We start from the raw sequence: 14842 nt of genomic DNA on the forward strand, positions 1-14842 counted from the left end.
AAGACTATTGAAATGAAACTGAACTGAAATAAAGTCATAATACTATGTCTTGTTTAAGGACTAAAATCAATTTTATTTACAGCTTTTGTCCGAATGTTCCAATTTGGTCGATAACCTCTTCCCTTTGTTTCTGCTCCCATGACAGTGATCAGTAATCACTTGATTTCCCAACAGGGACATAAAGACTGACCCACAGAAAAGCTGACTTCAGTTATGTCAGCCTAAAAGCCAGCCAGGCCTATGCCAAGGGGGTTCAGGGCAGTTACCCAGTGCAGGGTAAAAAAAACCCAACTTAAACTCAAAGAGGAATGGTGTTACACAGATGAAAAGTCATCTGCAGCAGTGCAAGTCCCAATTTCTGTTTGGCACATAAGGCACAGCCATAGCTTTTGACACAGGTGAGATATATTTGTAGCTAGATCAGTAAGAGAAGCTTCAAATGCAGATACATCCTTTGAATTATGTACCTGTGATGTACCTAAATAGCTTCTCATGGCTACTGTGTCTTAAAATGAAAATGAAAAAAAAACCCAAGAAAAATCTCTTACTGCATTAGATTCTTCTTCTAGAAAGCATTTAAGAACATGTGTAATTTCAAGCATATGGTTTAATATTTTCCCTAAAATTTTATTTAGTAAATAAAAGCCAAAACTCATTAAGCACATATTACACTTAACCTTCATCAAAATGAGTCCCAGACAGTTTGCTAGTTGCTCTTTTCACCATTCCGTAAGACATTCAGAAGCTGAACAGTGACTTTATTCCAGAAAGCACAGAAGAAAGGCTGGCGCTCTGCACGATATTCAAGCTAACTGTAGTCCACAGAGTGAAGAAGGATGAAGATCATAACATCACTGGTGTCAGCCTCCATATAAAGAGAAGTGTACCATGCCCAACTTCTGACTATCGTGTCCAATTGCAGATATACTTTGAAATAACTCCTTTAGCAAGCTACTCATTACTGTATATTACATGCATTCCACAAATCACGGCTGCACTTGTTCTGTAAAGTCCAGTTTGTAAAGCTAAAATGTGATGATTTAAGAGACAGGGCATTAACGCCTAGATTCTTCCAGCCCTATAGGCAACAGGGAACTTAAAAACTATTAAAACATTATTTGTTCTATAGGGATTACTTATTACACATTCAATTTAGTCAACCATGTCTGCTGAGAGGCACACAAATCCCACCATAGCTAATTTAAGAACTTACCAATTTCCCTTGCAATTCTGACAGCTTCATCTGCATCCTGTAAAAGCAGGAAATGAGACCCAACGTTAATCCCATCAGCCATTGCACTATGTCCTGAGGGCAGTCATATATTGCACTACTGTCTCCTCTGATTCATTTAATGTTTGATTTTACAACCTTCTGACCCTTTTCAGCCAGAGGAATGTAAAATTAATACCATAAGTGGAATGTAAATTCTACCTCATCATTAGTATACTGAGAAACTCAAAGCAACGAGGAATCAGCTGACAGGAAACACAACCAGGATCGCAAAATTATTTTCTGCAGTTGTAGGAATTTAATGCTAGAATTTAGAAGTTTACAATCAATAATGGACCATAAATCAGATCGTTAAAGTTTGTCCACTGCCAGCTTGTTTCTGTCCTCACAGGTATTTCTTGTGTTTTCCTGGTTGTTGTCAGTAGGGGGAGTTGATTCTCTATTGTTTGGGAGTGATTCAGGTTCAGAAAAAATCTTGCAGAACTTCTTTAAAGACAAATTTTTTTTGTCTACTGAAGAAAGAACACAAGCACTTTCATAAGTTCTTCATTCTAAAGACAGAATAAACATTAAATGCATCATTTTAAACTGTATCTGAAATGAGAAGATTCACATAATTGTTTCCACTTAAGAGTCTGCACATTACTAGTGTATGACAATTAGAAAAATCCTTTTGTTGATGCCACCTATTGCTTCAGCTGACTCATACTACTATAGCCTGGTACAGAAAAAAGTACTAGCAAACCCGGGGGGGGGGGGGGGAGTACCTGAATTGCTTACATTTTATAACCAAATCTCTTCTCCTGCAGTAGTTAATTCTGGTTTCTTCTACTGATAATAATGTATTTCCATTATACAATACTAGAAAGAAAAAGGGTTAAATTACAGTGGCATGGGTTAAGTTTGAAAATTCCATCCAAATTTGCTAATATTTATACTATTCCGTGACATGCATTAAAAAATTTGTATGGAAGGCAGTAACGTCTGGAAACCACCAGCTGCTAAGTGTGTCTGAAACTATGGGGGCTGACTTATGAACATTAAAATGAAACCTGATATTTTTAAAGCTTTCAAGGCAATCCGTTTTAAAAGCACCCAGGTCAGAACTTTAAAAAAATACATAAGAAATGTTCATACCTGGTTCATTTATGTCCGATAATAAAACAAAATCCTCTTTAAAAGTCTTCAGTACCTAGTAACAGCCCCATGAAGAATAAGGGGGCTGGCAGGGGAAGTTGTCAGAAAATTTAATTTCCTTTCATTAGCTAGTCTGCTCCACAAATCGGTGCTTGTTAAGTTCAAAGCAGTCCTGAAAGCAACATCAGTTTTAAGTCTTTTTACTCCAGTCACATCTGTTAATGAGATTTTTCCAAATAACAATTGTTTTTAAGTCAAGAGATAAATCTAGCAACCCCCCCCCCAAAAAAAAAAAATCAGGGTTTACTGTTTTATTACACCTTGCTGCTTTCTATGACCCTGCACCCTCCAAATTTTAGCTTAAAGGGATAAAATGCATGAAAAGGGTCATTTAAGAATGTTAGTGGTTTCCACACATTGAGTTTGAAGGTTCTTTGTTCCTGCCTGTGACAGTTATGCGAGAATACTTCCCCTTAATAGCCTCTCTGTCAGGAAGTGTTAAACCTGCCAAATGCAGACAATTAGAGCCTCTTGAACAAAATGCAGGAAGAGTGATGACTGACGAAGAGCCACGATTATAGTCGAGAAGGAAACTTTTACATTTCTTTTCTCTTGCAAATTCACTCATATATTTGCAAAATAGAATTAAGAGGGGGGAAGCAAACAGGGTAATTTTTTTTCACTTAGTTACCTGCAAACAAGTGGCTAACTGATATGTTGCAGTCCACGGAAAGACAAGCTGCAAATCATTATAGGGGAACTTTTCACTGCCACTGTATTTTTATACATGCATACAACAACTTTAAGTAATAAACGGCATCGGACCAGCAGCACTAATTGTCTCAGTTCTGGCTTGAACAGACTGAAGTCATCTGCCTAGCAGTTATTAATTTACACTGTTTCAACATCTGTTTCTTTTACAGTTCTAATATATTAGAACCCAAACTCTTAAGATAAAAAAAAAAATCTATGCATATCCAAATTCTTTAGCCTTCAAAGAGCATTTCTGAAATAAAAAAAACAAAAATATGCTGTGCTTTAAAGAGAAAAACTAATAAACAAAAATTAATAAACAACTGACATATTGAAATCTCTGGTAAGCCTTTTGATCTTTTTCCCTAAGAAAGTATGTTTTAGTATCATGTATTTCACTTGCAGATTACATAAATACAGCAGCAGTTTGAGTGCTCATAAGTTAGGACAATTATTTCAGATTTTTGGTGCAAAGAACTTATGATACTTGCCATAATGGGGCAAAAAATGAATGCTATGACACTGCATAACACACAAGTCCATATGTGCAAAATACACAAAACCACACTGGTATTAAAAGCATTTTGAATTATTTTTTAAAAGCGAAAGTCCTCAATGATTTACTGCTGTTTCCTCCAAAAACACATTAGCTACACTACCATTTTCCCAAAATAAACTGGAGATTGTAAAGAAATATATAATTTTAGCACCACCTTTTATTGTACAAATAAAAATGTTCAAGTAATGGTACAAGTTTATAAAAATCCTAAGAGTTATAAAATGATGTCACAGTGTTTTTACAAATGGCTGATTTCATTAAGTTAAAAAGACATAAAATACTCATCTAGCATAAGAATTTCTAACCTCTTAATTTCATGTACTTGCCTCTCTGCCAGGTACCAGCAGGTGGAGACAAAAAAGCAAAACTACTCTGATGTAGAGGAATGCCAGGATAAAGCTGTTTAAGAGACTCCTAGAGCTGTAAAACACTGTATTAATTATGAAGAACTACATAATAGTTTTCACGGCTGAGGGTGTTGAGCTTAGAGAACCTCCAGTTCATATCTAGTCTCCAACAACCTCTCCAGCAATACAGTGATCATTCAATACCAATGTCAATACCCCAATGCAAGAATACAGCCAAAACAGATACCTGAAATTTAAATACAGTAAATTCATAGTCTTGCTGAAAACCTTCAACGTGTCTACTGACATCAGCGAAATTAAGTAGACACCCAGAGACATTAATCTTCTGGGTCTACATCCAGCTGTGTTCTACCAGCCATAAAACCAAACTGGCTGTACATGAAGGAACAATATTTTAAAATAAATAAATAAATAAATAAATAAATCTTTCTTCCCTTGCCATTCCTTTGCCAGTTTTTCACCACAGCATCTCCTTATACTCATTACTCAGCCTCCACTTTCTTCTTATCGCTTATTCCTCTTTACTCATTTACAGACAATACATCTTCTCAGCTCTAACTTTAGTATAGCCATTGATCATGTGAATTAACACTAATTCTTCTGATTAAGGCTATTTACCACTATCTCTCCCAATCAGGTTTTAGGAAACTAATTGTAATTAACTACCTTTGAATGCTTTTCTTGGCTCTCTAGTTGACAGCACCAGACTTAGGTTCCTTACGTGTGTAGACTGGATAACCCTTGCCTCAGCCAACTGAGAAATAGAATCAGGGATGAGAATAAAATTACCCTTTGTCCACTCTCGCTCCACATCTTTCCATTCTCAGTTTCATATTTGCTACAGTGTTTGCCTATATAAGAATAGTTAGTTGTGTGTGTTATACCAAGCATCCTCCTCTTCAATACTTGCAGGTTCTTAAATATGCTGTTGAAGGGCTTCCTTCTCTTAAATTTCTAATTTAATTTCTACTCACTGGGAATTTTTCTGCATGCAACTTCTCCAAGATGTTATTACAAAAGCTTAGCAACTCCAGCCTCTGCTATGTGTAAGAGCTAAGCAACATAGATAAGAGGAGGAAAACACCCTTTATTCATGAAGGACTTATGTATCTGCAGCACTATTTAACAAGTGCTGGATAAAGACAATTCTTCAAGTAACAAAGATTTTCAGTGCAGTCCTGAGTTGAATAACAAAGTGCTAGAAGTTGTTACCCTATGTTTGCTTTAACTATTCATCCACAAAGAATACAGCAACTGATCTTTCTTAACTTCTGGTATTGTCAGAGGCATGAATGCTGTTTTCTTCCAGCTTTATTAGACTCCACTATAAAGATGAAGCCACCTCTAATCACCTCAAGTATCAAATAGACACTTAACTCCTTCCTAGGACCTTTAAAAATTTTGTTTCTCAAGAAAAAAGAGCCCTCAAAGATTTTTGAAAGCTTTGTAAGTCTGTGACCAAAACAAGTCTCCTACAGAATGGCAGAAATCATATATAGTCTGCAATTCCTTGTGTGTTGCTCTTCTGATTGTATCTGGTATCACAAAGCTTTGCCCTTCCTATCTTAGTCTGAATTGGCAAAATAGTACATCAAGCTCTAACCAAAGATCAGGCATCCTGTATGACCTAATTACTCGGGTATTCATCCTAGTAAAAGACACATTATCACAGGAAGGAGATCAGAGGACAAACACAGGCACATATTTAGATCCATAGAGAGGATGAGAATATCAATTATCAGAAGTTTTATTTCCTAGAACTGGTAACCAAAGCACTGGTTAACCTAAAATTTTTATCTCCCCTTTCCTTTCCGATGGAAACTACAACACTGGCAATTTCTGTGGAATCTCCTTTGTCTTACTTGGTGAGTACACTGCAGTGGTTTTTTTTAATCTTGTGTTCTTTTTCATCAACACTCTTCAGATAATCAGAACTAGTGCAAGGCTGAGGAATGTGAAATTGATATGATATGGACACTTCAGGATTAAGTAACTACTGCATAGTTCCTTTCAGTAGCTGAGGATTGGATTTGTCAACTCAATCCTACATTCCAGTTCATTCAGTGTTAAGACTATCATTGCATATAGCCAATTGCCAACCGGATCACTTATGTTCTTTCATTTTGTGTCAGAACTTCAGATAATTGTCAAAAAACAGTGCAATTAAAGGTCTCAGAAACACGTGCACACAGGTAAGTAGCTCAGTTTCACTGGTTATATGGCTATCTGTTCATTAACCACTATCCTATGTTGCCAGGTTCATTTCTTTATATTAGCAGAATAACAGACCCTTACATAAGTTTTAACTTGATACAGTGATAAAACCAGCATTTTGAGTATTTGATTCTGCATTGGAAAGTTTTGTGGGGTTTAGATGAGTAATTCAAAGTTATCTCCTAATTAGAGGTTTTTCTAGAAGTTATTTTCAGGATTTCTAGAAGAATATACAGGATATCAGACAGAACAGAGGATCTTATGCACAATAGCTTGGCTGCTGTTAAATCTTATAAACACTAATGGACCACATACACAAAGACTGCTAAAACATGCAACAAAAACCTGAAGGAATGCTCTGTTCAACTTATCACTGCCAATCTTCAGCATTGGCACAAATGCCAGCCTAACACTCATATGGAGCCCTCCAGAAGAGAAACAAGTCTGGGCTTTTGCCAGGCATTACACACCCAGCATTTCCATCACAAGTACTGAGGAATTCTCTTGTGCATTTTTGACCTCAGCTATTTCATGATTTTATTGTTCTCTCTCACTCGCCCAGTTCTCCAGGCATCCTCATCAGAACAGACAATTTTGTGGAGGCTTAGCCCCTTTGCACTCTATTCACCTTCCTCATTCAGTTGGGTTTGGTTTTTTTCCCTCCTAACAGAGTTTAAAAATCCAACTTAGCTGACATGATGCTGAACACCATTGCCCTAGTACATGTTGCTCCTTAAAATACAGTCTGCATTCCATCAATATACTCAGTTGTTCCCAGTTATCTTGATATTTCCTATTTCATCATGTAAACAAGTTTTATGATGATCAGAGGTCAATATCAATTGTCATAAATAAAATCTGAAAAGCTTTCCCTTCACTACATTGAGGTGCTGTTGAAACAAACTTCTCACTTTTTCATGCAACCCAAAGTTTTACTCAAAGTTTATTTGAAAAAAATCTAACTTGACATGTCTAGCATGAAAAATTTCAACCCAGGAGGTCAACATTTTATAACACACCAAAGTTGCAGGCATATACGACAAAGGTTTTAAAAGAAAAAGCTTATTTACCTTCATTAACACAGACAATATGTAAAGACACACAGGAAAACTTAATACTTATTTACTATAGCAGAAAATAAACCAAAACTAAGACATACTTTATTTTACCTTACAAAATAAAAAGAAACAATCAAAATGCTTTTAAAAAACTGTTGGAAATCATTCCTTCTAAAACCCCAGGAAGAACACTAGATGTAGATTCGGACAAAGAGCCACCAAACTCCACCCTCATCCTCACCCCGAGTTTTGCAACACATGGAAATCTACAGCATCAGCACAGATCGTAAAATGGAAGCTTCGTACAGTGTAACAAACTTCACTGTTAACTTAGGGCTGTCAAGATCTTGGCCAACAAGAAGTAAAGACGTAAAGATATGTGCAGATAGTCAAATCCACACCTGATATTTAACACATTTACCTGCTTCATGTTAAATTTAAAGCAAAACATTTTTAGAGACTTAGAAGGACATAGAAGCAGTCCTTAATACATTATTTATTATGAAGGACTTTCTCTTCTTCTCCAAAGCGCTCTCGCTAGTAAAAATCTGTACCCCATTTTTTATTACATCTTATTGAAAAAGAAGTTGAAATTATAATCACATTCCACATCAGACCTTCAATAGGTGTACTTTGATTTAGACACTGTTCCTACAGTGGGCAGACAGTAATTAAATGATTTCTCACCTTGACTACTCCATCAAAGCCAGGGATCGTGTTGACCTTTGCATTCTTGGCTAACAATTTGCTTTCAATCTTGTCTCCCATAGCTTGAATAGCATGTGTGTCAGGTCCAATGAAGGTGACACCTTCTGATGCCTGCAAAGACAATGAAGATATAACTTTAGGAGACGAAACTAAAAATCTGCTTTACACTGGTATTGCTATTATTTTTTTTCCTCTCTTTTTGAACTGATTAATGAAACAACGTTTAGAAGACATAGCGATCTGTTTATCTAACAACCTAGCAATACGTAAGCAGCATTTCAGCCAGTTCATTAAAAATGTGTATGACCTTGTGAAACTATGTATACACACAAATTCAAAGCCCCTATAATTAGCATTTGTATAAATCAAAGCCAGGCCAAAGAAAAATAGCTGAAAGTGGAAGTACTCCAGCTTGAAAGTTAGAAATATCCCTTGAGAAAACAGAGGCTAGTTAACTCGCCATTGAAATAGCCACAAATGATTTACAAAGATATGCTTGCTAAACTGTAATGCAGCTGAAAATTCCATTATGCATTCCAAAAAACAAACCTTGATGAAACATCAAAATGAAAGTGCAGTGTCTTACTCAACATATTTAAAGATCTTGAAAATAAGGTAGTAAGTGAAATAATGTTTCTCCAATTCCTTCCGGCAACTCTTTTCCACTACTAATGTGGAAATAGGTTAACATAAAATACGTTAATACTTGAACTTTAATACTTTAATACATAGGTAGAACACTGAATTGTGTTTTTCCTCCTCCTGTTTCTCTACGCCAGCAACAGACTTCAGTGATCAAGTACACAGACATTTTTTCAAACTGCTCCAGGGTCAGTACTATACTGAGCTAAGGGCAATTCTATCAGAGCTGTTTCAGTGAAAGTTACTGATGCATCAGTGAGTACATGCATGTTTCAGGCAACTTAACATCTTTTGTACCATAGGAAGAAAACATCAAAAGAATAAGCATACTAGACCTGCACAATTTTTCTTTGGTTTTTGGGGGTTTTTTTTGCCCAATTCTAAGACACCTGTAAAATACTTAAAAACTTGTTTCCAGCCAATGGGCAGTTTGCTGAATACCAACGCTAACACAATGGCAAACATTTTATTTCTTGTATCAGAATTTGTGTCTTAATATTTTTTGACATACACTTGTGCTGCATATGTTAGGGTTGCCAGATAGTTATAGTCACTAATAATAAAAAGTAATTTGCTGAAGCTTTGTGTATTTATGTAACAGTAGCACATGACCACAGAACAGACATAGGAAAAATATGGTTTTTAAGATGGGGAGCAATGTCCTCCTATTCACTATCTTATAAGAGCTGACAGTTCCCAATGTGCTTGGGAGTCAATGTTTTCAGTATCAGCAGCTTCCTAGCAGGAAGAGTATAATAGCAGAAGCTCTGCGTAGACAACTTCCTATCATCCTAGCTAACAGGGTGCTACAGATAACAGAGAAAAAGATCAGATAAGTATTACAGACACACTGGGAAGCTCACTGCAAAGACACCCAAATGAAATGCAGAGCATCAGTTCAGCCACATCAAAGGCTTGTTAGCTTCAACTCACAATGAACCATCTACTCTGCTCCGGTGAGACCCCACCTGCAGTACTGCGTTCAGCTCTGGGGCTCCCAACTTAAGGAGGACATGGACCTGTTGGAGCGAGTCCAGAGGAGGGCCACAAAGATGACCAGAGGGCTGGAGCACCTCTCCGATGAAGACAGGCTGAGACAGTTAGGATTATTCACCCTGGAGAAGAAAAGGCTCTGGGGACACCTTATAGCAGCCTTCCAGTACCTAAAGGGAGCCTACAAGAAAGCTGGAGAAGGACTTTTCACAAGGGCATGTAGTGATAGGACAAGGGGTAACGGCTTTAAACTGAAATAAAGTAGATTTAGATTAGATGTAAGGAAGTTCTTTACTGTGAGGGTGGTGAGGCACTGGAACAGGTTGCCCAGGGAGGTGGTAGATGCCCCATTCCTGGAAGTGTTCAAGGCCAGGTTGGATGAGGCTTTGAGCAACCTGGTCTAATGGAAGGTGTCCCTGCCCATGGCAGCGGGGTTGGAACTAGATGATCTTTAAGGTCCCTTCCAACCGAAACCATTCTATATGATTCTATGATCTGGGTTTTTATCTCAGCCTACCTCTTCTCTACTACAGTAGGTTTATTAGCTCAGGAACTCAGTAATATTGACTTGATGAATAGCTGTCATACAAACAAAGTTGGGAAGACTGCAATAGGAGGGAGGAAGGGGTAGGAAGACCAACACAAGGGTACAGATCTATTAATGTTATAGTGCCAAAGGATCTGAACACTAAAGGAATTCACTTTTTAAAGGAGATGGGGTACAAGAAGCAAGGAGTTGATGCTTGAAACCATAGCGACACAAAGCTTGATCATTTCAGAAACAGCAGGTTACAACCTGAAAACTTATACTTCATTCCCTCTTAACAAGAGAGTTTTAAATAGGCACCTGCATACACCTGGAGGTAGGGCAGAGTTCCCTTCTGTCAGACTGTATTCCAATCTCAAAAAGCTTTGTGGAAAAGGTTCATTTACATACTTAGCAACTGGAGGTTATGCTGTCCCTCTTGCATTGCTCCTAACGTGGAATTACCTTGTTTCTACAGTTTTGTCCTAGTTTCAGCTGGGATAGAGTTAACTGTCTTCCTAGTAGCTGGTAGGGTGCTATGTTTTGAGTTCAGTATGTGAAGAATGTTGATAACACTGATGTTTTCGGTTGTTGCTAGTAGTGTTTAGACTAATGTCAAGGATTTTTCAGCTTCTCATGCCCAGCCAGCGAGAAAGCTGGAGGGGCACAAGAAGTTGGCACAGGACACAGCCAGGGCACCTGACCCAAACTGGCCAACAGGGTATTCCATACCATGGGACGTCCCATCCAGTATAGGAACTGGGAAGTGGGGGCGGGGAATCGCCGCTGGGGGACTAGCTGGGTGCCGGTCGGCGGGTGGTGAGCAATTGCCCTGCGCATCATTTGTACATTCCAATCCTTTCATTATTGCTGTTGTCATTTTATTAGTGTTATCATTATCATTATTAGTTTCTTCTTTTCTGTTCTAGTAAACTGTTCTTATCTCAACCCGTGGGTTTTGCTTCTTTTTTCCCGATTTTCTCCCCCATCCCACTGGGTGGGGGGGAGTGAGTGAGCGGCTGTGTGGTGCTTAGTTGCTGGCTGGGGTTAAACCGCGACAAGTTTCTGCCATAACATTGGCATTTGCATCCTCATCAATGCCACTTCAAACTTCACCATGTATTGCTTCCTCTCCCTACTCTCTTCTCAAAGCCTACCATCAAAAACATGGGATCTCCAGAGATCAAGATAGCGGGTCCAAAACTTTTGCTGCCCTGGCAGACCATCCAAGACTTCCAGCTTGCAGCCTACTTCCAATACTCTACTCTTACACTATTTCTCTTCCTCCTCTTTCTTCTCTCAGAAAATAAGAAAACCTTCATTCAAACTGGACATCACAGGAGAGGATGGGAATTACATTCATGGCACCAGCAAGCATGCACCTTTCCAGTGAAAGGCATACAGGGGACTTTTGGCTTGACTTATTGTCTCCACTTACTGAGTTGTGGCTTGGACTTTCAAATTCCACTTTCCCTGCTCCTGTCCAAGCAGGTAGTTGGATAAGAAGAGAATAGCACCATTCAGGAGAGATTCATGAACCACCTCAGAAGGAACACTCCAGGCCATTTCAAGAAATTAATCTGCTGCATGCAGTGTATTTGTTACATGAATCTTGTAGAGCTGTAATATTTCACACGGATACAACCAATACTACTTACCAATAATTAAGTACTAGATGATGTGCAGCAGGTTCACTTTACTCTAATGTAAATACCACCTGGTGCAACCTGTATCTTAGTCTTTTTTTTAGATGTATACTTTTAATGTCCAGAATTTACAAACTGCACTTGTCTACACATGCACCTCTTGGCTTTAACTGCTCTGAACCTTTGTACCTTACACAGAACTGCTCTTTAATTGTGAACAAGCAGCAGTTGTGAACAGTACCACCAGCTGTTCCCCTATATGGTTAGTCAACTGGAGCAGTCATCACATCCAGTTATTTCCCAGCAACAGTCTGACACAAAATATTTTAACTCAATGTGGTATCACAAGATACCTGAAACCACATAACTCGGCATGCTGTAACATCCATAAATCAAGAATAAGTTAACGAACCAAGCGGGATCCACTGGTTTCCAGCCAGTATGTCAAATCATCTCTTACACAGAAAAGGTGTATATTCTCTGACATGACTTGCAACTCACTTTACTAAGCTTACAAAAAAGACTTTGTCAGCTTAAGGTACTACTAGACAAACTCTTGCAAGTCTTGCTACAATAACTTAAGTCCCCATCACTCGAAGATGCTTGCTCAAGCCCTCTGCCAAAGCTTCTCAGCTCATCACCAGAAAAGTGCCCCAGCTTCTTCATTGCCAATACTCACGCATAATGTACTAAATGACCTGTTCAAAACTCTAGTGCCCAATACTGAAAATGCCAAAAACAGACCATAAGAATGTGGCAGTAACATCTTCAGCTCCCAGCAAGATTTATCAGCACTCGTCCATTAGCACCCTTAGTTTATGAAACACACAGAAGTGGTGAAACTGTGCAAGAAAAACTTCCAGTGCCCCACACACAGATTTGCCAGTGTAGCAGCAAGCACTAGCACCTCTGCTGTACATACACAAGCTTACACACTGCATATCAAACAAGTTCTTCTGAAAGTTCTGTCACTTCTCCACACATTCAGCAGCATACTTCAGCCTTGAAGACTAATTATCTGGCTGCAGGGAATATATCAAGTTTCACCATAAACATGCACCAGCATTTGCTTTAGAAACATACCTGTGACACCTGTGTACCACTGCTCTACTTTGCATAGTCAAAGGTACAGACAAACAGTAAGGAATATTTTATAAAAGAATAATTTCAGAATACATTCAATGCCAAGAAAGTTAGTTCTTTCTTTGTCTAAGGAGTAGATATTGAAGAGTTTTCCCCACCACCCCTCTATTTTTGAGAGCAGCAATAGTTGGTTTAATTGTAGTGCCATAAGAATCACAAGCAGTTCGTTCTCTCTCTCCCCACCCCCCCAGCTTTTTTTTTTTTTAAGCCAGACAAAAGCCTTATTCTACCCTCAGGGAATGCAGGACCCCAAACATAGCAAAAACTAAACAATGTCAAAGTAGGACAAGCAAAGGCAAGATTTGGAAAATCCATTTGGGAAGTCTGTGGTTGAGCTGTATGTGACCTTCACGGTCTGTCAACCATGTCTGCACTGGGAACTGAGTGGGCCAAACGGGCCTATGCTAGTGTAAATTGCCATACTCCCAATGCTTGGAAAGGACCTGTCCGTCTGAAGAGACTGATCCTAGAAAAGGAGATTCCATTGTCTGTCCTCCTGGAAATTATGAATGCAGAGATTCACAATTACTGTATTACACAGTCAGTAGTGGATTCAGCCTCGGTGACAGCATAAGCAGAACTAAAGATAGAAAGCATGAAGGACGGAAAACAGCATAATAAACTTTTATACACACTAGCTCCCTTGGCAACATATACTCTCTTGTGGGCTTATGGGTATGTGGCAAACCAGCCAACTCACTGCCAGGCCTCCCAGTGCTGCAGGAAATGACTGAACAGTTCCAACCCTGCTTTAGACAAAACAAGTGATACTAAAACTTTTCCTCTGTCTTTTACCACATTAGTTATGGACAATTAAACACACTTTTTGGTGTCCTCATTTGAGCCAAGATATTTGAATCTGCACGTAACACCAGTTTAACAGGAGCAGCTCCAAGCAACAAGGAGGTATGCCATGTACAAAAACACAGCTATCAAGAATCTCGTGTTTTCTCTTTCAGGATCATTTGGTGAGGGAATTCTTCCACTCACAGCACGCTGATGTGGCAAAACACACTCCAAGTGCCCAGCTGCTTCCAGGTGCAAGAGCCCCTATAATTATCTTACCACACAGAAGCAATGGCAATAATACAGGCTTTGTGCTTGTTGGTTCCCTGGTACCTGAAATGGCTAGTTGTAGGCAAATGTTTCCCATCTCTGAGAAAGAAAAGGCTGAGAGGACGGAGAGATCTCAGGAGCAATTGTAGCTGCTCTACCCTTATTGAAAATAAACTTCCCTATGTAAACACAGAGCTGGTTTTAAACAAGCTCATGAAATTTACAGGAGACCCCGAACAATCTGATGCATACAGTCATTGAATCATATGTTCTCAAACTCAGACTTACATATGGTGTTTTCAAGATCACCCAAACTCAGGGTGCTACTTATTAGAAGACAGTAACAGTAATTCACTCAGGAGAAAAGGGCTTAACCCCAGCACCACTGGCTGCGTAGGCTCAGAGCCTGCCATCTGTCAGGAGTGACCAGAGAAGTAACTGAACCAATCTAGCTGCTTTTCCCCCATTCTCGCTCCTTCCTCTCCTGCACATCCCTTTCCACAGTCCTATCTATCCCCCTTCTCTAGGGCAGGCTCTGGCACTCCTCAGACCAACATGGCAGATGATGGCCTAGGGGTTTTTGTGAGTTAAAATTAGCTAAACAGAGAAGCTTAATGGGCATTGGAGGAAGGACCACGTAAGCTGCTGGAGCATGCAACTGGGAACAAGAACCTTCTTTGGGGGGAAGGCACATCCCCAAACTCTCAGGTGTGCAGGGGGGGGGACCACATGCTGCCATATCAGCCTGCTTTTGTGTTCCGAGTCTGCATTTCTGTTTTAAGGCTTGTTTTAAAATAAAGCATGTTGT

The 14842-nt window shown here is 39.0% G+C and overlaps 1 protein-coding gene across 3 annotated transcripts in view; it reads right to left on the minus strand.

Moving 5' to 3' along the window:
• The window catches only part of PCCA (propionyl-CoA carboxylase subunit alpha), a 300837-nt gene that overhangs the window by 206043 nt on the left and 79952 nt on the right, over positions 1–14842 (minus strand). For all 3 annotated transcript variants that reach the window (XM_030036718.1, XM_030036719.1, XM_041128639.1), the window contains exons 7-8: positions 8008–8139; positions 1214–1250 (exon numbers count right to left, since the gene is read on the minus strand). In XM_030036718.1, the coding sequence (XP_029892578.1) occupies positions 1214–1250; positions 8008–8139 (169 nt within the window). The remainder of the gene's footprint in view (positions 1–1213; positions 1251–8007; positions 8140–14842) is intronic.

Source organism: Aquila chrysaetos, chromosome 14, assembly GCF_900496995.4.
Source record: "Aquila chrysaetos chrysaetos chromosome 14, bAquChr1.4, whole genome shotgun sequence".
NCBI classification, from domain to species: Eukaryota; Metazoa; Chordata; class Aves; order Accipitriformes; family Accipitridae; genus Aquila; species Aquila chrysaetos.